Source organism: Polyergus mexicanus, unplaced genomic scaffold (genome assembly GCF_030449975.1).
Source record: "Polyergus mexicanus isolate NDT 795.1 unplaced genomic scaffold, iyPolMexi1.0 SCAF_20, whole genome shotgun sequence".
Taxonomy (NCBI): domain Eukaryota; kingdom Metazoa; phylum Arthropoda; class Insecta; order Hymenoptera; family Formicidae; genus Polyergus; species Polyergus mexicanus.
The window spans coordinates 3,987,580-4,013,913 of NW_027223340.1; the positions used below are offsets into that span (position 1 = coordinate 3,987,580).

Below are 26,334 nucleotides of genomic sequence, written 5' to 3' on the forward strand. Positions count from 1 at the left end.
GTTCATTAGTCTGTAAACTGTCTTTATCAATCACTACAAATCCATACTTGTGTTGCCAACATTTCTGACAGAATGCGCGAAAATCGCCATAAGACATGTCAGTATTTACATGATCGTTGTATACATGTTTCAAGTTTGTACCATCTTGTTTAAATAAAATCAGTAAATTTGCATTGTCTCGTATAAGATGCTTGGGTATCTTGGCATACGTTTGACAAAGATAGAAACAGTCGACACTCGAGTGTCGACCCATTGCAAAGTACTCTCTTATCGTATCTTGCTTATCGCACGCCACGTCGTCAAAGATAAAAATGGAATTCGGAAGCGCTTCGCTCGGTGGAATAACGTCACTATTCTTAGAGAATGTAAAATAACCAATTTCATTGATCGATAATAGCAACTTTTCCAAGTATCGATATTTCGGTTGTTGAAGCGATTTCGAATATACGTACACATTCTCGAAATGTACACTGTGTGGACTTTCTATCCAACTTATCAACACGTTAGTCTTACCGCAATTCGAAGGACCGCAAATGATACCGCGTATAGTAGTTGGTAGCATGTTTCCATGCTTGCGTATTTCTTTCTCGGACATTACTCGTGTTTTATCGTCAAAATTTATCACTTTGATTATTGTCGCTTGTCGCGCGAACCGCATGTTTGCTCTCGCGAATCTCAAATCAGATTTTGGAAAATGAGTCATCGGGACCCTATTTATAGAGGCGCACCGAATCGAAACCGCTCAGTCTCAAAAATGTTTCTTCTTCTATCGGTTGACAGCGATATTCTCGAGCTTACCACCGAGCAGTTACAGATTATCTCCAAGATTGTTTTACTGCGAGACTTTGGTAGCTACGTCGAACAATTGTGGGACAAGCTTCCCGAACATATAAAAGCTGACTCAGAGGTTCAACAGTATCGTCGATGCACGCGACATTATAATTTGTCGTGGCAGTAAACACATTTCGGCGGTCCAAAACCGTTAATAAAAAATTGTGACAAATGCCAGCAAAAATTATAAGAGGTAGCGGTTTGTTAAATCGTGCGATAAACGCACTTCCTATCGAATTACATATTCCAGGCTATCAGTTTTGCGGACCGGGAACTCATTTAGAAACACGATTGGCTAGAGGCGATCGAGGTATCAATCCATTGAATGCCGCGTGTCGCGAGCACGACATATCTTATTCCAGAAGCAACGATCTCGGTCAACGACACGTTGCGGATAATATACTCGCCACGAAAGCGCGAACGCGTATTACCGCGAGAGATTCGACTCTTGGCGAAAGAGCAGCCGCTACAGCTGTTTGGGCGGCTATGAAGGCAAAGACAAAATTCGGTATGGGGCTGAAAACAAAAAAATCATCGATGAAGAAAAAGACTGCGAAAAAACAAATACTTCCGCGTGAAGCGCGGTGGTATCTTACCAATTTTACCATTATTGGGAGTTCTCGGTTCGTTGGCTGGCGGAGCAGCGGGAATCGCGAAGGCGGTGAACGATAGCAAGGCGACGCAACGTCAGCTCGAAGAAATGCAGCGTCATAATCGCGCCATGGAAGGTCACGGACTTTATCTCGCTCCATACAAGCGTGGACGAGGATTCTCAACAGCTGCCAAGAAAAAAAAATGTCAAAATAAAAATGCCTGCCGGTGTAACAACCAATGTACAATTCGAACAGCTTGCAAGCCATATGCGTATACAATTTTTTAAAGGTGTTTTCATGCGCAATAATTTACCGATAAACGGTGTACGACGAAATGAGAGCGGTATCGTCAATTTGGATGACGTCGATGGTTCCGGTACTCATTGGGTTGCGTATGCAAAGAGGGGAGATCGTGTAGTATATTTCGATAGTTTTGGAAATCTGCGACCGCTCAAGGAATTAGTGCGATATTTTGGACAGAATGTTGCAAATATAGAATACAATCACACGACCTTTCAAAATTATAATCAAAGTATTTGTGGACAATTGTGTCTTGGATTTCTTCAAACGGTCGATGATCGATATGAATTTAAAGCCTGACAATTCACCGTCGCGACTCAGTATTCATTTGACAGTTTTCCAGCATGTCACTTACACTTACGTTGACCGGAAAGAGTAGCGCGTTTGCTGTAAGTTACTTTCCGGCTATAGATTTAAAGGATGGCGATTACGAGCTTGGTTTAACGGACTTTGAAACGTATCATACGATATCGAACGTGAATTCTTGGAATAATAAATTTTATTTTTATAACGACGATAGGGAAATTACAATTCCCGAGGGATCGTACGAATTACACGCTATAAACGAATATCTCCGACATGCAATTTTACGACATCGACGCGTAGTTGATTCCAACGATATTGTTGATGGCGAAGAACACGATGAATATCCAATAACGCTTCGCGCTAATCATAATACGCTAACAAGTGAAATCAAATGTGTCTATAGAATAAATTTCAGTAAACCGGGCAACGTTGGATCGTTGTTGGGATTCTCGTCGAATCGTATATTACAGCCTCGGAAATGGCACGAATCGGATGTACCGATAAATATTATTCGTATAGAATGCAGCGTAACCACTGGCGCGTACAGCAATGACAAGCGCGTACACACAATATATGAATTTTCACCGAGCGTGCCGCTAGGATATAAAATATCGGAAACGCCAGCACAGATCATTTATCTACCGATCGTCGCACGGAGCATTACTGATTTAACGATACGCATTGTTGATCAAGAAGGACATTTGCTCGATTTTCGAGGAGAGGAAATTACCGTAAGATTGCATATAGGGCGGCGCCAAAAATAAAGCGTTTGACAAATGAAATGCTTGTGTTGAACGGAAGCACGGAGCACGCGAGAGACAATATCTTTGCGAGGGACAATATTTTTGCGAGAAGGCGAGTGACTGCTGTATCGGGTGACAATAATCAAATATCTGGTTACGCTAAAAAGAAGTTCAGCGCGTTGAATCGCGAGTTTTTAAAATCATTGGGATTCGTCGTACGAAATACTTAACAATATGATTGACATCTTGAATATCGGAGGTGAGCCGATCTTTGACGACCGTATCAGCAAGATTGAGACTCATACGTACAATCCATACGCCAACACAACGCTTGGATATAGCGACGAGATACGGATACCGATACAACATCAAGATTTGTACACGTTACCACGTGAAAGTTTTCTATACGTCGAAGGAAAGTTGATGGTGCGTAATGTAGCTGAAGAGGGAAGAGTAGTATTGGAAAACAATTGTGTCGCGTTTATGTTTGATGAACTTCGATATGAACTCGACGGTGTGGAGATTGACCGCAACAGAAACGTTGAAATAACTTCCACGATTAAAAACTATATCTCTCTAACAACCGAGAAAGGTAAAATCTTGGGGAATGCTGCGTGGAATATATCGCATAATGCTGTTAAATCTTACTTCAATTTTTGCGTGCCGCTAAATATACTATTAGGTTTTTGCAAAGATTATAAGCGAATTGTGATCAACGCTTGTCACGAATTAATTCTGATACGTTTGCGCAACGACAACAATTGCATATTTGGAAATGCTTCGGCTGAAGCTGATATCGAATTATTCAAGATACAATGGCGTATGCCACATGTAATATTGAGCAAGGTCAATAAACTATCCTTGCTGCGCGCGTTGGAAAGCGGGCGATACTTGAATATCAGTTTTCGCTCTTGGGATCTATACGAATTTCCTCTATTGCATAATACGACCAAGCATTCGTAGACCGTGAAAGCCGCCTCTCAGCTGGAGAAGCCGCGATACGTGATCTTTGCGCTGCAGACTGGTAGAAAAAATGCTGAGTCAAAAGATATTACTACATTCAACTACTGCAAATTGACCAACGTTAAACTCTATCTAAACTCGGAATTTTATCCCTACGATGATTTGAATTTAGATTTCGATAAAAATAGATTCGTCTCTTGTTCGATATGTTCTCTCGTTTTCGCAAATCTTATTACGGATGTGATAATGATGATGTGCTATTAAACATTTCAAAATTTCTACATTGCGGTCGTCTCGCGGTTATCGATTGCTCGCGACAAAACGAGTCTGTCAAAAATTCCACCGTGGACGTGAGATTAGAGTTTGAGTGCAAGGAGGATATACCGACAAATACTACCGCCTATTGTCTTATCTTGCACGATCGCGTTGTCGAATATTGCCCATTGACCAACGTAGTTCGTAAAATTACCTAAATCAGCAAATATCCCCTCCAATGTCAAAATATAAAAAGATTGAGATTTTGACGATCGGCAACAGTCGTACATCGTTCTTGCAATTGTACGGTAATATTATCAGCATGATCGCGCCAACGTTTGTGGATCTGCAGGGATTCATTATCGGGAGAAACTTTGTCGTGAAGGAAGTAGCGATATTGAGAAATGGATCTGTTCTCTCTCATTATTTTTTTGCAAATCCCGTACCATGGCGTGCGCTTACAAAATCTGAGAGATGCCAAGCTTCATGGTTAATCGGACATCACCATGGACTTCAATGGGAGAATGGAAACGTTCCATACAGCTTCGCTAGGCGTTTGATTACGAGAGCTGTGATGGGCGCGACGGAAGAGGAAGATGGAGCACCTCCTATCGTGTACGTTAAAGGATGCGAAAAACGAGAATGGCTGGTCGATATACTTGACGATGATGCGAGAAACGACGTTATTATTGAGACCGTGGATGCGGACTATGAAGATATCACTTCGTTAAATAAGCTAGATGTTACTAATACTATGCGCTGTGAAAAACATTTAAAAAATTGTGCTTTACAAAATGTATTTAAAATATTCAATTGGTGGACGAATCATCATAAAGATTCATCCAAACATTATTTAGAATAAATTATTGTTAAAATATATTTTATTCTCTTTTATTCCTTTCTTTTCCTCTTTCTTATCCCAGTACGTGTGTATTAAATTTCAGTACGTGACGTTGGATAGCGGCGTCAGCTAGTTAATTAAAATATAGATGTTACATTTCAGTACATGACATTAATATTTGAATGGTGTATAAATAATTGTTTTGTCGTTTAATTGTCGTTCGTTAGCCGTTCAATAGTCGTTCAATAGCTGTTCGATAGCCGTTCAATAATTGTTCGATAGTCGTTCAAAGCCGTTCGATAGTCGTTCAAAGCCGTTCAAAAGCCGTTCAATAGCTGTTCGATAGCCGTTCAAAGCTGTTCAATATCCGTTCGATAGTCGTTCAAAGCTGTTCAATAGCCGTTCGATAGTCGTTCAAAGCTGTTCGATAGCCATTCAATAGCCATTCATAGCCATTCGATTGCCGTTCGATAGTGGTTTACATATTATAATAATATATTATTCATATTTAAAACACTTTAGATATTTGCTCGTGGAAACATGCTAACTTTTGTTTTCTTATCAAGAGCTGAGAGTAAGCGTTCTTCGTAAGTGATACATCTCCTACTCAAAAATGTTTGAGACAATGCGCGCACACACACACAGACACACACACATTGTAATATACACACAATTATTAAATAAACTTATTATTATTATTATTATTATTAAAGTATCGATTATTTCTGCATCTTCTTCTTTCCTTTTCCTACATGCATGCCTCGCGCTATCTTATCGGTACATGCATGCCTCGCGCTATCTTTCTCTTTATCTCTTTCTCCCGCGAACATCATCCTTTTCCAACGCCAAAGCGGACGCTATTCTTCTCCCTCGTGCCTGTGATCGCCTCGCGCTATCCTTCTCGCACCGCCTCGCGTATGCTATCTCTCTCTCAAGTGCATGCGGACGCAATCCCTCTCTTACACATTGCGAACGCCTCGCGCTATCTGTGTCACATCTACTCGCGGACGCGTGCGTTCTCTCTTCCCCGCGCCTACCGTTCCGCCGCGGACCCCCTCCCCCCTCTCCGCGGACCCCGCGCTAACCGTTCCGCCGCGGTCCCCCTTTCCCTCTCCGCGGACCCCGCGCCTACCGTTCCACCGCGGTCCCCCTCCCCCTCTCCGCGGACCCCGCGCCAACCGTTCCGCCGCAGTCCCCCCGCGTGACGTCATACCCTCCGTGACGTCACCCCCCCGTGACGTCATACCCCCCGCGGCGGTTTCCCCTCGCCCCTCACCACTCCTCAGAGGACCTGAGTTAGAACCGGCCTAGTATTACTACTCGGTAACATTGGATATTTCCGGAAATAAGACAAAAAACGAGGGACAGCTACTGCAATTTTATGATTTGCTGAAATCGATTGGGTTCTAGATTATAACGGTGCTTGGTAACCGGCAGCAGCAGCTCAGGATAGAGCAGGAAACTGTTTTGGTATCCTGGAGTGACAGTATCCTGTATATTCCTGAAGGGCGTATGATTGGGGCCGGCAAATAATGGCGCTCGGTGACCTGCAGCAGCAGCTCAGGTTAGAGCAGGAAGTCATTAAGGCACCCTGGAGTCAACGCCTTGGAAGAAGAGGACAACGGTCAACCCATTCAATTTAGAAGAGCCTTTCTACTATTGATTGTCGGGACGACAATCTTGAAAAAGGAGGGTAATGTTGCATCCTTGCGAGTTGTCTATAGCGGTTATTCCTGAATCTGCTGTACTCGTCTCCGGGAGAACATCCCCAAACACGTTGCTAAGGGTTGCTGTTAAACAACGGTGGACATCTTGAGAGAGGTCGGCCATTTTGGAGTCTCGCGTCGGTGGTGATTCTAAGCGGACGGATTTACGAGACTATCTGTTCTGTGTTTTGTGTTCTGTGCTCTAATTGTAAGTTGTTATTAAAATTCCTCTTGTTCTTTTTAATAAGTGTTCTTTATTTATGTCGCTGTACGCGAGTGCCGGTTGTGTCGCGCGTATTCAAGTAATATCGATGTCGATCCGCGGACGCAACAATATATATATATATATATATATATATATATATATATATATATATATGTATATATATATAATATAGTTATAAATGGTTGAAAATTTGCATAAAGATGCTTGAAGCGTGACAATTCGTCGATCTTATACACGCAAGTCAATATCAAAATTACTACAGCACACTTTCACATACCATAAACTGATTAAAAAGCTGAAATCGCTCGCCGTGCACACTTTTCATGTGAATTTTCAAACATTTATAACTAAAAAACAAACCCTCCACCGTAATTTTGTTATTCTTGATTTTCTTATAAACCAAGCATTACCGGACATATATATATGTGTGACATTTTCTTTTTGTTTATGTGTGAAGAACTCACCTTTAAAGTTTGTACAACTGTATTTCTGAATCACCTTGTATACATATATTCAATATACTATATATGTATAATACACATATAATTTTGCTGAAAATCTTATATTTTTGTTCTAACTTTCCACACATTTATATGTGAATTAAAACAGAATATACTTAAAAATATCACATAACAAATAAATATTACCGAGATTAGCATTAGTCACTACTATCAATGAAATTGCTTGAATGATGACAAATATATTGTACGTGCTTATTGGAGCATGAAAATATTTCATAGCGCATTTTGACGGTATTGGATACTCCAATATAATTTCCTCGTCTGTTACGTTTTGGTTTTTTTTGTCGTGGTTCATAAAAGATGTTATCGTATACATCATACAAATGAAATAAGAGAAGCTCAGCAGGGGAAATGAAGCCATCCTTGCTGCAAGAGCATGTTTTCGCATAATGATACGTTCTTCTACATTTTCAATTGTCAGATAATCGTTTAGAGCAGATTTATAGTTTTCAATTAAGTTGTTAGCATAAATGCGGAACTGTATTATCTTCAGCACAGCGAGCATTGCACAAAAGCTTAACATGATGCAGTCTACGTTCTGTTCCGCACTAGTACAACCCAGGCATATCTCAATGAGAGGTAAGATTATCACTAGGACCTGTTGATATGTTATCTCGTATAATAACATTTATTTGTATTTAGAAGCAATATGTCTCGGTTATATTGTATGATTTATCTATTGTGTTACTATTGCTCACAAAGCGTTTCACTCTATATATGTTGTCAAAAATGAAGTTTGTATATTTAATAATATTATCGCAATATTGAAATATTTTGTCTAGAGCGTTGCAAGATCAACGTAGGAAACATTCTACGTTGTCTTCGAATGATCGCGTGTCAATGATTATCGTGTTCACATTCAAAAAGTGCATACCGCACAACAGACGCTCAAGATACTGCGTAATAGCGAATAAAAGTTGTAGACTTGCAGCGGCCAAACACCAATGGGCCAAGAAATCAATTTGAAAGGCGTCATCGCATATGCGATATCATCCTTCCACCGTTCGCTTGCCATTGTCAAGATAATAACTGTAACTGATAGCAATAACCGATGATCTGTTTGCTATATCGACATAACGCAGGTATTTCGATTTATTTTTTATTCATGAGATTGATATTTGCTTATCAAACTGTCTGTATGCTCCTAAAGCCAAATAAGCAACGATATCATTTTTTATTCAACATAAAGCATGCTTGTATATATGTTTATCAGTATGACTCTATACTCTTATAAAGCATTATAACTAAATGTGCAAATAACTACGCATTTACATAAAATTGTCGTTGAGTAAAAATTTATATGATACTATTTCGAAGCCGTTACCCGTTCATTGAGCAACTATTTCTTTTTGTTAGCGGAATGTTAGAACAAAGTATGTGCGATTTGCTTAGCTATGTACGTATTGTGTTACATTTTATCTCGATATTGGTTTGGCTAACAATACATAATATGAATTCAATCTATTCAAAAGTGACAATAAATGTAATAAATATCTCATTTCTTTTTTTATGTTGGTAGTCATCAAAACTGGCATTTTGAGAAAATATAATGCATTATAGGTAAATAGTATTATATATTAGAAAATTTTGTCTGTTTACTCGAATACAATAATAGTAATAATAACATTAATAATAATAATTTTAAATATATATGTATATATTTATAATATTGCATGAAATTAATTAATTTGACACAAACACATTATTGTGAATAACTATTAAAATTTAATAATTTTATTGACATAACTTTTTCATAAATTATAATAATAGTTATTTTGTTTTTCACACAATTACCTCGCGTATAATAATTTACAATTTGTAAAGTTTATTTAAACGTGTTTCACGTTTCAAGCATTACACAAAGTACAGACAGATATAAAAAAAAAAAATTTTTTAATTCTCCGTAAAGTTGATAGATTTACTGTAATAAAATTCCCAGTTTGAAAAGTAATTGGAGAATCTGTTTGCATTAAGATAAAGACTAAATTCTTCGTTATTTTGGCAGAAAATTCATACCAGCCACTTTGATAAATGGAAAACGCTACTTCTTCCATTTGAGATTTCAGATAATTTCCGATGAACCTGTATAATATTAGTTGTATCAGAAAAGCACTTTGTACCATTAGACTTTGTGTCACCATAGCCATATCTCTGACTTTCAACGCTATAAGAAATTGAAATTTTGAAAAGAATATTTGTGTCTGCTGAATATAAATCTCTTTTCAAAAATATATATTTTAGATTTCATAAAATGATTATAAATAACGTAATATTCATCCATTATACATAGAAGTATGCTGATAAAAAGCAACTCGATCAACAAAACATAACTTATCATATCGACGAGTTCTCTAGCCATTCGTATCAAGTAAATATGTCGTTGAATAAGTGTGTTAAAACGATCGTATACTTGTGGGCATGTGACATCAAAGTCAATAAAATGGGCCCTTAGAAATTTTACTTGGCCACAGATGTGCAATGTAATATACATAATATGTCAATGAAATAACGCGTCATTACCTTTATAAAATGAAAATGCACTGATAAAATGGTGATATATCAGATTTATTACTATATAAATAGACATTATGTGTCATTATGCAATAAATAATCATGTTACATTGTCTTTATTTGAATATAATTTTTCTTTAATTCTTACTTTCATTTTTTATCTAGTTGTTATTTATGTATTTTTTGACAAAAAAAGATTTTGTAATTTTTTTTGTACAAATTATTTTGTATTTTATAATAAACATTTGTGTGTATGTGCGCGTGTGTGCAATATTATTATGTAAGAAATATTTGTATATAAATATATTTTTTTATAAATATTTTTCTGTGTATTATAATAAATAATTTTATTACACACAATAAGTAAATATAATAAATTATATTATATAATAAAAATAACATATATAAGAAAATATATAGATAACTTTATTATAACAAATAATATACAGGGTGTCCGACAAGTAAGTGACCAAACAAAAGGAGTTATTATTGATTGTCTGTTCAATCGGCGCCGATCTTTAGCCGCGCGCCTGGTAGTGTGCGTGAGCGCTCCGTCGCTATGGCGACACACTATCACGCGGGCGATTCACTGACATCCGGTTAAAAGTCGGCGCTGAGAGATGAGCCAAAGATTACTCAATAATAACTCCTTTATTAAGCGTTATAGAAAAAAGATGATACAAGACTTTTCTTTTCAGTTTGATCAAATTTATCTCCACATAAAACACGAAATATCGTTAAGTTTTACAGTAAGCTTTCTTGAGCGAGCTGTTCACATATTGTTTACATGTGCAATTGCATTTGTTTAACATCGTTTTCAATTGCTTAAAATTTAATATTTTATTTATTCTATTTACAGGGAAAGCTAGTTACCTTTAACACATTTCAGTCTCAATAAGACAACTTACTATATCAAATCATACAAATTTCCGCATTTTAGCAATATTCTCTATGTAAATAAAAAGAGAGATAAGATATATCCTGCTAAAGGAACCAGTAAAAAAAATGGTAATTATGCATATTAAGATCCCACCCCGCAGGATAGTGATGTTGACCTATGTTGTCAAGGTCATGACCTTGATCAACATTCCGAAGGTTTTAGCCGTCGTATAAAATAATATAAATTAATATTTAAAATTTTCACGATCTCTGTCAGATTTTATTTAAAGATTAAAAATATACAAAAGATACGTCAAACAACAGATATTACCGGCATTAACATTAGTTATTATTATCAATGCAAACGCTTCGATAATGACCAAAAATTTATGCGTGCTTGTAGGAGTGTGATAATACTCCATAATGCATCTTGACTTGGATATTCTAACATGATGTCCTTGTTCGTTATGTTTTGATTTTTTTCGTTATAACCCATAAAAGGCGTTAGCGTATACATTATACAACTAAAGTAACCAAAACATATTAAAAGACAAAAAATAATCTTTCCTATAAAAGAATGTTTTCGCATAGTGGCCCGCTCTTCCAAATTTTCAATCGTCAAGTAATCGTATACAGCAGAGTTATAATTATTAATCAAGTTATTTGCATAAATGCGGAATCATATTATTTTTAGTATACCAAGTGTTCCGCAATAGATTAACATAAGACAGTCCACGTTTTGCTCCACGTTAGTACAGCCCATGGATAATTCAAAGATAGGTAGTGTTACGTCCAGACTCGAGGAAGGATGAGTCGACGGAAGGGCGCAACAACTATCTTTTATTTTCCCGAAGTTAAACGTCTCGTGGCGTTCGGAATCGGGTCGAACGAACTGATAGGTCCGCAAAGCAGGTAAACGACCGTTCGGATCGCTATTACGCTGCTTATTCAGACGTTCGTTCGGTGGTCCCTTTTCGGTCAGGGAATTTAATCCCTTTTACGCGGGATGGGACCTAGTGCGATCTTCGTACTGGGATCGAGAGAGGGGTTAAGAAATGTTTAATTAATGAAAAAAAAAATATAATTTTATTCATTATAAAAACAAAAGTTCGAATACATGATATATAATATATATGTAGGAAGTGCTTACATTATCGTGTGAGTGTGAGTGATTGTGTGTGGTTGAGCTTATCGCTCCGCGGGTGTTACAATGGTACGGAGGGCATCAGTCAGAATGACGAGGGAAAGTCTCTACCGTTAAATTTTAGGTTCTGACTGGTTAATACAATGTAGGTTTAATAATAAAAAAAAATTAAAACATGTACGTGTATGTGTGAGAGTGAGAAAGAGGATGCGGTATGAAGGAGGGAGAAAGAGAGAAGGGGGAATTTTTAGGTTTGGTTAATCTTGGTAAGATGAGTCGGCTTCCAGGTCGGGCAATTCGTTGCAAAACTCTTCTATCGCTTGGTCGAATTCCGACTCTGAAAGGTGCGGGGAAGTTGGGGGTGAATTGTTAAGGAGGACAGTAGATAGAGAGGAGAATGAACGAGGGGAAAGCGGAAGTTCGGTGACTTCGGGGAAGTAGATTGGGGAGTAGCTGGGGGAGGGGTAGTTAGGCGAGAGGGGAAGAGTGGGTCTAACAGATATTGTTGTTGAACTGTTATTGCGAGTAGCGCAGAATCGGCATTTTACCGACGTTCGAGTCCTCCGACTCCTGCGAATGACTGTTTGGCTTGGACTGCCGGATCTGGTTTTCACTATGAAAACCAGCGTTAATATAATATACGTAATGCGTTATATCTCACGAGGGTTAATAGCGTAAATTAAATTGGACGAATGTGACTTACTTTTTGGTTCGTAGGTGAAGGTGTGGAGTCTCTTAATGTGCCGGATTGCCGGGTTCCAGATTAGCCAGGCGATGAGTGCACTGGTATAATTTTTTGTAGTTTTCGCGGTGCCACGGCACTTAATGAGACTTATGTTAACTGAAGACGCACGCACAGAATGAATCAAGTGTTAAGTAAATGAAGTGGTAAGCAGATGCTAAGTAAGACTGTGAGTGGCCCTTTGGGTCCTCTTTTTATATCTCTTTTTTAGGGGTGTATTCTAATTTCTAAGAGTGGGAATCTTCCAAGTCTCTAACGAATTAAAAATTATGCCAGTGCCCTCGTTAGGCGGGGTGTTTCTCCTACTTTTCGAATTTTTACTCGTGGTGATCGTCGATTGGTGATCTCGATATCAGTTGAGCATTAGATTTCCCTTGCGCACGTGATCTGATTAGAAAGGGTCTTAATATCGTTACTGGATATGTCGTCACATGAGTTTCATCATTATTGATTTAGTTACGTGTTTGTCGGATATTTTCTTAGAGGGAATTTTATTATCTTTTTGATATCAATTTATTCTTCCGTTGGAAAATTCTATTTCGAGGATATCTACTGATTTTTATTTATTTTTAGGCGACTGGCGCGGTTTCGTCACCGGTCTCTCGCGTCTTTCCCACGGTTCCTCATAGATATTGATATTGATAAGAGACTAAATGTTTAAAGAAATACGTGGCGCAAGATGCTCTATTTACTGAACGACTTATTTTTATCACCGATCGATTATCGTTGCCGCAACATTGCGGTAGGAAGGAATCGTGGAGTCGCCAGGACGTAACAGTAGGATCACAGATACGCCTTGTTAATATGTTTATTCGTACAAATGTAATATTTCGTATTCCAAAAACGGAGTCTGGATTTTAAATCGATAGATTTAACTAATATTTATATTTAACTTTACTAATATTTATATTTAAAAACAAATGTGTATCATGGTTTTTTTCCTCTCTCTCTCTTTTTGTTCTTGCTTTTTTTTCTCTCTAGAACCCGATGCAAAAAAACGTTTGTTAATTATGTATATTAAGGCCGACTTCACAGATTTTAATGATCTTAATATATATTATCAAGAACACAGCTTTAAGAGGATGCCGGAGCGACGGCCGAACTCCGACGGGTTAGCGCCCTCATCTAAGCGTAACTAAAATTATCGATAATACCAACCGAAATTATCGATAATATCAATAATTTTAGTTCCGCTGTTACCAATATTAATATTTCTGCATGTTTTATGCATATTTGAAAGAGAATTGTGTTCAATATGTTGAAATCGGACAACATCGTGTATTTCTACTGCTCTATTGCCTCGCACGCGTATCTAAGCGTATCTAAGCGTATAAATAACAGTATACCATAGATACGTGTCTGCCTTTATTGCATATTTGAACACAATTGCACACATTACTTATATGGACTTATATATATATATATATATGTGCGTGTGTGTGTGTGCCTTTCCATATATCTTTCCAAGAGGAATAATATTTGGCCATGTGTGTGTGTGTGTGTGCATGTATTGTTATATATATATGTGTGCCTTTTATGTGTATATATATATATATATATATATATATATATATATATATGTATATACATACATACATACATACATACATACATACATACATTCATACAATGGCACAATACATATATATGTATTATAATATATAATAACGGTTATATTGCTAATCTTACATAACTATTAAATCGCATCCGGTTCAAAATATTGTAAAGCAACCAGCACACATAAATCGCCTCTGGAATACTTTCTACAATAACCAGCACACGTAAATTGCCTCTGGAATACTTTTTACAATAACCAGCACACGTAAATTGCCTCTGGAATACTTTTTACAATAACCAGCACACGTAAATCGCCTCTTGAATATTTTTTACAATAACCAGAACACGTAAATCGCCTCTTGAATATTTTTTACAATAACCAGCACACGTAAATCGCCTCTGAGATATTTTTTACAATAACCAGCACACGTAAATCGCCTCTGGAATATTTTTTACAATAACCAGCACACATAAATCGCCTCTGGGATATTTTTTACGATAACCAGCACACGTAAATCGCCTCTGGGATATATTTTTAACCAGAACGCTCATGCAAACCGCATCTGGTATGAAATATTTACAACCAGTTCACGAAAAGATCGCATATAGATAATATATAACACACATATAGTATGCTCGGATCAGAAAGAGACGGACAGAGAAGAGAAAGAGGATATGAGTCTAAGTGAGCAAGTGTCTATACAAGTGCCAAAAGTAAGAAAAAAAAGGAAATAGTTGGATCTTTCTCCGTAGCAATACTTTATGCTCACTAATATTTAGCGACTGATGTGAATTATTAATCGATATATCGTTGTACAGCCATTCCTTCGCTTACTCATTTCTATTCTCTCTCTCTCTCTCTCTCTCTCTCTCTCTCTCTCTCTCTCTTTTTTTTGCCCATGTCTGTCTATTTCTTTATAACAAAAATACTATATGAGTACTAAATACTATGTGCATCATATACACATAATGTGTATGTTCATGTATTGTAGTAATTCTAAATTCTATTTAAAGATTAATTTTATGTTACAAATTTTTTATACAAATGTCTTTATGTTGTTTTCTATTTAGGAATTGCTTTAAAGATATAATCAAAAAATAAAAAAAGAAACTTGAAATATTACATTTTTATATAATATTACATTATCATACTTATATTTTTGTGTAAACTGCACGGAAAAAAAATTCAATTATATCTAGCGACATATTAGTATATAGTATACATTAAAACAATTCCTTCTAGAATTATGGTATATAAATATACTAACCTTTTGACCCTTATTCTTTTTAAAGAAAGTCTGCGGGCAAAGCGAGGCAAGCGTTTCTCATTACATTTTCGCCCCATTATATGAACACACTATAACTACACAAACACAACACTCGTTCTTTAAATTCGACGCGTTATAACGCGTTATAACGGTTGAGCACACTTTTGCAGTTATTTCTCGTTACGCGTATGTACACAACACGCGCGATTGAGACTGAGACTGAATACTGCCGCGCACTGATATTATCGCATGTGCCTGGCTGTGTGCGTGTGAATAGTACAGTCGCCTTATTCCCTGATACGTACATACTTAGATACATGCATGCTACAAATATCGCGTAATAATAAAAACAAATACGCATCTTTATAAACGAATATTCTGTAAACGAATAAAAAGTTATTTTCATATTGATTAAAATTAATTCGATACATAAAAACATTATTTATTAATATTTTACGACGTGTCATTTTAATCACAATAATGTAATTAATGCATTTAAATTATTTTCGGATATATAAAATGCGAAATACAGACATTTGATTTTCTATAGTAACATGACATATATATACAGGGTGTCCGGTGTCAACCGCAACACCGGTCATGTGCAGGTAGAGCAGGTGAAACCGAGAAGAAAAGTCCTGTACCAATTTTTTATATAACACTTAATAAAAGAGTTATTATTGAGTAAAGTCTGGCCAATCAGCGCCGATCTTTAGCCGGGCGCACGTCGGTGAACTGCGCGCCTGATAGTGTGCGCCGCTGCACACTTCACAGCGCGCGGCTCACTGACGTGCGCCCGGCTAAAGGTCGGCGCTGATTGGCCAGACTTTACTCAATAATAACTCTTTTATTAAGTGTTATAGAAAGAAAAGGTAAAGGACTTTTCTTCTCGATTTCATCTGCTCTACCTGCACACGACCGGTGATGCGATTGACGCCGGACACCCTGTATATATATATATATATATATATAAATTTTATAATTTATATATATTAATCTAACATGAAAGATTATAGATAAAGGAAGCCTCACGAGCGAGACTTCGGAACTCTTCGATATTTGTCGTCTCGCTTGCTCCTTCATTCTTTCTCGCTTTCGCTTTTGTCGACTTTCCAGCATCGCGCGGGGATCTTTCCTTATCTACTATATATAAACATCTTATAAAATAAAAACTGAAACTTTCATATTGTATTTTATTAGTATAAAAATAATTATAATGGATTAATGAGATTCTTGCGATTAAAATAACACCAAATATGACATAAATCGGATAATTTTAAATGAAATAAGTAATCATAATTTTAATAACATAATTGATTAAAAATTATCCGATTTATGTTATGTTTCGTGTCATTTTAATCGCAACAATCTCATTAATCCATTATAATTATTTTTATACAGATGAAATAGAAAATACAAGTTTCATTTTTTATTTAGAAGATGTTTATATTTTGTAGATAAGGAAAGATCCCCGATGCTGAAGAGTCGACAAAAGCAAGAGCGAGAAAGAATGAAGGAGTAAGTGAGATGACAAACATGAAAGAGTTCCGAAGCCTCGCTCGCGTGACTCCTTTTATCTGTAATCTTTCACGTATATACAGGGTGATTCAAAACAACCTTCTGTCCTTGCAATGTCATATACTTGACACTATTCTAAGACAATTTTTCTTTTGCTAAAATTTTTTCCGAGGCTTAGTTTTTAAATTATAAGCCAAAATAGTTAACGAATTACGGGCCGCGTACGCAAGGCAGGCAGGAGCGGCGCAATTCACCGTCCCATGCTGGTGATTACGTAAGGCGCTCGCTGCGATCAACTATTTGCTACATGCGATGAAGTGTATGTGTGAGAGAGAACGTATACGCGTATACACACACATAAACATTCTCTCTCTCTCTCTCTCTCTCTCTCTCTCTCTCTCTCTCTCTCTCTCTCTCTCTCATTCACTCACTCACTCACTCACTCACTCACTCACTCACTCACTCACTCACTCACTCACTCTTACTTTGTATGTAGAGATTCGTTGCCCTCATACGACTCAATAAATAATATTTCCATATGATACAACGAGTAACTAGCAAACTTTTTTTCACTCACAAATTGTTCTACTTATCGAATTTTTAGAATTAATCCACACATCAATAAACTGAATTTATTAAAAAAAACTATGTTATTATACGTCATTATATTTTCATATTTTATAGTTTCATGTTTTCGAAACTATCGAATTTACAATGTCGGAGGCTTTAGCCGATCACAGGACACATGATAGCGTCCGCGTCGATCACGCGTAATGTGATACATTCAGTCGTTCGGCAGCCGGCAACGCTAGTACCGACATAACTTGCTTGTTGTCGTCGCGCAGTCTCCGCATCGAAAAACGCGTTTCTTTCTTCGAGTTATTTTAATAATTAATCGGTAGTAATCGGTAGATTGTTATAATCGTTAATAAATTCAATTTATCGATAAAGTGCGTGGATTAATTCGTAAAAGTTGGTAAGTGATACAATTTGTGAGTGAAAAAGGTTTGCTAGTTACTCGTTGTGTTACATTTAGGAAGTATTACTTATTGAGTCGTATGAGGGCAACGAATTATTACATAAAAGGTAAGAATCAGTGAGAGAGAGAGAGAGAGAGAGAGAGAGAGAGGGAGAGAGAGAGAGAGAGAGAGAGAGAGAGAGTGCGTGTGTGCGATCAGCTGTTTGCTACACGCGACGGGTGTAAAAGAGAAAGATAGAGAGAGAGAGAAAGAGAGTGCGTATGTGCGATCAGCTGTTTGCTACACGCGACGGATGTAAAAAAGGAAGATAGAGAGAGAGAGAAAGAGAGTGCGTGTGTGCGATCAGCTGTTTGCTACATGCGATGGGTGTAAAAGAGAGAGAGAGAGAGAGAGAGAGAGAAAGAAAGAGAAAGGGAGAGATAGAGAGAGAGAGAGAGAGAGAGAGAAATAGATAGATAGATAGAGAGAGAGAGAGAGAGAGAGAGAGAGAGAGAGAGAGAGAGAGAGAGAGAGAGAGAGAGAGAGAGAGAGAGAGAGAATATGTATATTTGTGTGTATACGCGTATACGTTCTCTCTCACACATACACTCCATCACATGTAGCAAATAGTTGATCGCAGCGAGCGCCTCACGTAATCACCAGCATCGGACGGTGAGTTGCGCCGCCCCTGCCTGCCTCGCGTACGCGGCCCGTAATTCGTTAACTATTTTGACTTATAATTTAAAAACTAAGCCTCGGAAAAAATTTTGGCAAAGGAAAAATCGTCTTAGAATAGTGTCAAGTATATGACATTGTAAGGACAGAAGGTTGTTTTGAATCACCCTGTATGTCATCTTATTATAGAAAATAAAACTTTTGTATTTCGCATTTTATATATCTGAAAATAATTGTAATGGATTAATTACATTTTTGCGATTAAAATGACACCAAATACGATATAAATCCGATTATTTTAAATGAAATAAGTAATCATAATTTTAATAACATAATTGATTAAAAATTATCCCAATTATGTCATGTTTAGTATTATTTTAATCGCAAGAATCTCATTAATCTATTAGAATTATTTTGATACCGATAAAATACGAAAAACAGAAATTTTACAAACTATATGTAACCCGAGATATTATAGATAAAGAGAGCCTCGCGAACGAGACTTCGGAACTCTTTGATGTTTGTCATCTCGCTTGCTCCTCGTTCTTTATTGTATTCTTTCATCCCCATTATTATATTCTTTTATTGCTTCGATTTTTATTCTTTCTAGATTCTCGTCTTCCTACATAATAATACATTAATTTATTCGTCTTTATTTTATACAACATAAATGAGATATTATGTATGTTATAAATAGAAAAAGTATTTAATTATGTGTATTTTTGTATGTACATGTGTTGTATTTAACTATAGTTAAATAGAAAAAGAAAATAACTTGTGTATCTCATTTATGATGTATCAAATAAACATAAATAAATAAATTTATTTATTTTCATGTAGGGAGACGAGAATAGAAAGAATAAAAATTAAGCAAATAAAAGAATATAATAATGGGAATAAAAGAATACAATATACAATAATGAACGAGCAGAAAGAGAGAGAGAGAGAGAGAGAGAGAGAGAGAGAGAGAAAGAGAAGCGCGAATGAACGCGTAAGTGAATATGCGAGGAGCATGAAGCTAAGCGATACGTAGTACATAGCGAGCGAGCGATTAGAAAAAGACAGAGCGTATGATCGAGAGAAAAAAGATACTGCAATAATGTTAGTGCGTACATGTATATTACTCTACACGCATGAAAGAGACAAAGGTAGTACGATTATGTCTGTCCTTGTCGTGTAAGATTGCAGCTCCGTCTATCGCTACATCACGCAACTAATCTACTGCTCTGTTTTACTCTTGAGCCTCCATCTCGCACACACACATATGCACGAAAATTTTATTTTGCAAAATCTTTTTTATAAAGCTTCTAAACTCACTTCTCTAAGTTCACTTATACTCTTTGATGAAATGCCGAGTGCGGAGTTTACTGATTAGGCACGTGTAGATTACAAATTTGTTATATTAAGTAAATGTTGACGCAGAAGCCGATAACAAAACTGTAATTTTCTCTTTTTTTTTTAACTTTTTATATGAAATGTTAAACTCCGCACTCCGTTATTATGTGTACCTTAATTGTGGAAAAGGATTTGTTGATATCTATAATCAACAAAAAGATTTTGCAAAATAAAGAATATTCGCGTTCTGTCGGTAATCCGGCATCCTCTTAAACACGCCGGCGAAATAGAAATTCAGCTAAATAACAGCTAATAAGTTATAAAGAATGTAAACAAATACAATAAATTGAATGCAATATTATGATTACTATGTACTGTGAGAACACATATTCCAGAATATATACAATACATATATTCCATCTTAAAAATATATATATTGTAAGAAAATTACGTTTTATTCATTAAACTTATTTTGTTTATAACTTTTTAATAAACTACGAGCGACGGCTAAAATCTTTTGAATGTTATTTTCATGTACAATTCGAATCTGTAATAAAAAGTACTATGTTCTCCTCAAAAAATTCAACTTCCGGTCCGGATGGTGTATTTCCGATTGAAATCAGAAGTTGAAAATATCATCATTCGGCAGAGCATACCTGATTTACTTAAAAAATATTTGCGATTTTTGATAAAAGCCATTTATTTTTATTTTAAAAGGAGGGTATATATATATATATATATATATATATATATATATATATATACAATATATACACAGGGTGTATATTTTGCATATTTCTCTGTTCTTTAATACAGATAGATTTTAGAAGCAACCACTATGCTTACAATAAAGTTCAGTTTGAACCATTTAATCTTTTATCTTTTAAAAGAGATAGACCGTAACAAATATATGTATATCAAATTAAATGGTTCAAACTGAACTTTATTGTGAGTGTTACGTCCTGGCCACTTCACGATTCCTTTCTTCCGCGACGTTGCGGTAACGATCGTCAGTTGGTGATAAGAACGAACCGTTCAATAAACAAAGCATCTTGTGCCATACGTTTCTTTTAAACACTGTCATTTGTCAGTAACAATATCCACGAGTATCCGTGGGAAAGACGCAAGGAAATCGATGATGGAAACCATGCTGGTCTCGAGATAAATAAAAAGTAACAGCTATCCCTTGCAATAGAATTTCCGGCGGAAAATCAACGAGATAACAAGAACTTTTAACGAAATGTTTAATAAACTCAGCTGCATTAATACTGATAATAATTTTCTAATGGACAAGTAATAAACACAGCTGCATCAACGTTGACAAAAATAATTATAAGGAAGCAAGACCCTTTTCTAATCAGATCATATGTGCGAGGTTCCCCCGGAAAGGCTAATGTTTAAAAAACTTTTGAACTAATATCGAACTCACCAACCGACGATCAGCACGGGTAAAAATACGAAAATAGGAGACACCCCCTGCCGAATGAGGACACTGGCACGATTCTAATTCGTTAAAATCTTGAAGAATCCCTACTTTTGCATAATTTCAATTCGTTAAAGTTTTGAAAGATCCCACTCTTAAAATTAGAAGACGCCCTAAAAAAAGGATTATATAAAAGAAAGAACTCGTAAGACAGCAGCGCATATAGATTCGAGCAGTCATAGATTCAGCTTCCATAGATATAGCATTCATAGATTCAGCATTCATAGATTCAGAGATTCATAGATTCAGTGCCGGGCAATTAGTCTCGTGTGCGTGCATTAAGAGAAAAGACTCAAAGAGTGACCAGTTCAACATCAGTGTCCTCATCTTGGCGTCGTTTCCAAGGCAACCCGGCACCCACATCTTAGCGAAGGACGACAAGTTTACTCAACCTACCAATTAAGGGCCAGCAACGAAAGTAGGTCTCTAATAATTCAGTTTAATTATATTTTTTATTCCCGCAATAAATAACGTTGTCATCGCCCATAGTGAGAACCAGATCGGGAAAAACTTATAAATTCCAACCCGCTACCGCAAGGGTCCGTTCCGCGAGTCAGAAGACGCGAATTTCCGTAAATTTTAAATCAATCTTAGCCAACAGTAGTAGTAGTAATTACACACACTCACTCACACAAATTGTTTTATTTTCTTTTTCTAACAGATATTTTATAATAACCAGTCAGAAATTCAATATTAATAATAGAATCTTGCCACATTATTCTGACTGATGTCCTCCGTACGAATGTAAGAACCGCGAACAACCAAACACACACACACACACACACACACACACACATGCGCATATTAAAATAAATTGTTCTCATCATTTGATATAATGTACACCAAAGTAGTTTAATTTATTATGAATAAATTTATATTCTAATTTAAATCCAATCTTTATTAACCCCTCTCATTCTCTAGTCAAAAGATCGCACCTGGTCCCATCCCGCGTAATAGAGATTAAATTCTTTTACCAAAAGGGGACTGTCGAGCGAACTTCTGAAAAACAGAGTAATAGCGACCCTAACGGTCGTTTACCTGATTTTCGGACTGTCAAGTTCGTTCGACCCGATTCTAACGCTTCGAGACGTTTAACTTCGGAATCATAAAGATAGTGGTTGCGCCCTTCCACTGACTCATCCTTCCTCGAGTCTGGACGTAACATGAGCATAGTGGTATATATATATATATATATATATATATATATATATATATATATATACAGGGTGTCCCACCAAAAATGGCCTCCTGCATGACAATGCTCTCGCTCATTTGGCAGTAGTGATTCATTTTTGGCGCAAAAACAGATCATCACATTGCATCACCCCCCGTATTCATTAGATTTGTTTCCTACCAATTATTTCTTATTTTTAAAACTGAAATTGCAACTGAAAGGATCCTGATTTGATACCATTGATGACATTCAAAGAACTGTAATCTAGTGTTTGAAGGAGATCTCTTTGGAGGATTTTTGCAGCATCAGAAATTGAAAACCCGCGCCAAACAATGCATTGAGTCATGTATCATATTTTGAGTGAATAAAAGGTTAAATAAATTATTCCGACATTTTTAAAATCTTTTATTGCTTTAGTTCTAAAACTTTTGGACCGCACCGTATATATCATCTATGATGATCATATGAATGATCGTATGCATATGAAAAATATGTAACGATACCGTTATTAGCGGCCTAGTAGGCCGATCCACCGCGCGCATTTACTGAGGCTCGGCGCCTATGGCGCTCCTAAGCTCCCACACCCGTGACGCGGCCCTACCATGGAGCCACCCCACCACGCGCCGACTCGCGTGAATGGGAGGCCGGCCGCCGGTATATAAGGCGGACCAGCAAGCGTAGCGTTACTAGTTCCCGATCCTGAGTCCTCTCATCAACTCCAGATCCGAAACTACCTCTCGTGTTAAACCAGGTCACAGGCTATCCGTGGTTATGCCGGGCTACCCGGTTGCTGAGACGGCACATTCCGATATCCCGCGTTAAACTAGGTCACGGGCTATCCGTGGTTATGCCGGGCTACCCGGTTGCCTGGGACGGCGCATCCTTAGAAAGTAAGGCTGTTTTGTGTACACCGCGTCCAGATTAGACCGTAAGACCGTTCCGCGTATATCGCGACCCGACCAGACTAGACTGTAAGACCGTTCTGTAAATACCGCGACCAGCTTAGACCATAAGACCGTTTTGAAAATTTCGCGTCCAGACTAGATCGTAAGACCGCTTTGTATCCATACCGCGACTTGATAGCTTGTAAGACCGTTTTGTACATATACCGCAAACCGCTAGACCGTAAGATTACAATATTTTGTATCCATACCATCGAACGCCGCACTCATAGAATTAATTAATCATCTTAGGATAACCACCCGCGTCGCGCTAACTACACCTTTATACGTGGCCTCTAGACTACACCAGCGTGCTAGTCCTTCTAAGGATAAGCCGCAAAAGGGGCCGACGCTCCGTCCTTCTAAGGATAAGGCGATCAGGCGCTTGGAACCACACTAAGGGCCACGCGACACCTCGTAGGCGTTAAGATCTATCTTATTGTAATAATAATAATTGCTGCATGTAAACACCGCGACCGCAGAACACCCCAGCACCGTCTGCATGAGCGCTCGCTTCCCGAGCCTTGCGCGCGCGCCCGTCACCGCCACATTGTTCCTGCGGACTTTTGTACGGACCGCTGTCGCACGTGTTCGTTGTAAATATAGTTTTTAATATTGCATCTTTAATAACCGCTTGAATAAACTAATCATTAAACCACTTATAACGAGGAAGAGTGAATTAGAGTTTCCCCCTTCTCCCGAATCCTGGCACCAGCGAGTCTAATCCGAGGCGGAAAGGTAAACCGTTACAAATACATTAAATAAATATGTTATGAAATTTTAAATAATAGTCTTATTTTTTTATTTTTATTTTATATTCTGATGAAATTACTATTTGTACAACTTTGTCATAACATTTGTTATTTTAATAATACATTTACTTTCCCTTTTAATATATATATATATATATATATACAGATCTCCTTCAAACACTAGATCACAGTTCTTTGAATGTCATCAATGGTGTCAAATCAAAATCCTTTCAGTTGCAATTTCAGTTTTAAAAATAAGAAATAATTGATAGGAAAAAAATCTAGTAAATACGGGGGGTGATGCAATGTGACGATCTATTTTTGCGCCAAAAATGAATCACTACTGCCAAATGAGCGAGAGCATTGTCATGCAGGAGGAAAAAATCACGAGTGCGAAATAGGATGGGACGCGTCGAATGCGTGAAATTAGGCAGTCCAAAATACTTTTATAATATTCTGCATTAACTGAACATCCTTTTGCACAAATTCTTTGTGCACGACTACTTGGCTATAAAAAAAAACCCACACGATCAACATATTCTTGATTTCTGAAAACACAGTTTTTTTGATCATGGAGAATGGAAGAATGTTCGCCGATCCATGAGCGAGTCAAGGCTGCATTCCCGTAAGTTTGTTAGATCATTCCCACCGTCTCCGCGGCCGACAAACCGGTTCTACAATAAAATTTTATTGCAACACGTTATTCTTTCTTCACATCCACTTCAAATTTTTGATAGAGTGTAACAAGTACGAGTTGCACGAACCGTTCCCAGCAAACACAGAATATAATTGCTAAATAACATGGGAATAACATGTAATGTAATAATTGTTATGCCTAATTTATATAACTGTCTCTTATTTATGCAAAATAACACCAGAATATAACTGCTATGTAGCATGGGAGTAACATATAATGTAATATTTGTTATACCTAATTTATATTGAGATTATATAACTGCCTTTTATTTATGCAATATAACATCAGAATATAACTGCTATATAACATAGGAGTAATATGTAATGTAACAGAGTAACGTAAAAAGACGACATAATGACATCTATTTTTGGTTTATAATGTCGGCGACTAATAATTGATGTTTAAAAGACCTTATTTTTTATTGTTAAATTAGCCAAAGACGTAATTTTGATGACATCCTATGATTGTCCAAATAAAGTCCTTTTGTAACTGTTGTGCCTCCGGAGAGGCACGGTAGTTGGGATCGTTTGCCGGAAGGAATTTGGGAATTCGGGCTCCGCCTGAGAACTTCACTGTTTTTATTTGTTTAAAGATTGACACCTTTTCAGTTAAATAAATATATTAATATCTATTTTATTTGTGACTTGATTACAATGTTCCCGCACTTTCGCTCGCGTCGCGTATCACGATAACGGATATCTTAACGTGCGCGTGTCTAGAATCGAGTTTCGGTCTCGAGACTCGCCTCTCACTTCTTCGTATATATTTCTGCCGACTGCGTGGCTATTCAATATTATAATAATTATTGATACTCGTTTTGACACTCGCGGTTGTTAGAGATATTGCTCGCGTAAAGGAATAAAGATTGCCCGCGTAATATTAATTAATGATCAAGACTGCCCGCGTAATATTAATGGTAAAGACTGCCCGCGTAATATTAATGGTAAAGACTGCCCGCATAATATTAATGGTAAAGACTGCCCGCCGTTCGTTAGCGGTGGGCCTTTTTATTAACTATCTTTGGCTACCCGGGAGAGGATCGTTTAGCGACAAGGCTGTGTGTCGTGTCGCTTGATTTTGGCAATATCCGGATGCAAGTTAAGAAGTTCTAAGTAGGACTTCTTTGCTTGCACTTTCGCAATTTCTTTATTCCTTTTTATTTCGCTTTTAAGTAGGACTTCTACGTTGCATTTTCGCAATGTCCTTCTTCCGCTTGCCCTGATTTCCGCGTTTTCGCAATGAAATGATTGCACGGTCGCTCGGGCTTAGCGCGTGGCTCGCGTTGTCAGCGCTTTGTTCGGTCAACGCTCGTAACGTGATCTGTATTCGCGTTACACGTTGGGCAATCATATAAAATAATATGTATTTAGAATAATATATTTAATAATTCGTGTATAGCCTGTTCGAGCTATAA

The 26,334-nt window shown here is 37.1% G+C and overlaps 1 protein-coding gene and 1 pseudogene across 1 annotated transcript in view; both read right to left on the reverse strand.

The window, feature by feature from the left end:
- Positions 1-8,306, reverse strand: part of LOC138941857 (odorant receptor 9a-like) — a 36,946-nt gene extending 28,640 nt beyond the window's left edge. Inside the window, exons 1-2 of the mRNA XM_070311764.1 lie at positions 8,160-8,306; positions 7,412-7,883 (exon numbers count right to left, since the gene is read on the reverse strand). Coding sequence (XP_070167865.1) covers positions 7,412-7,883; positions 8,160-8,300 — 613 coding nt within the window. The 5' untranslated portion in view covers positions 8,301-8,306. The remainder of the gene's footprint in view (positions 1-7,411; positions 7,884-8,159) is intronic.
- Positions 8,307-8,384: 78 nt separating this feature from the next.
- Positions 8,385-14,957, reverse strand: LOC138941811 (odorant receptor 13a-like; annotated as a pseudogene).
- Positions 14,958-26,334: the final 11,377 nt, after the last annotated feature.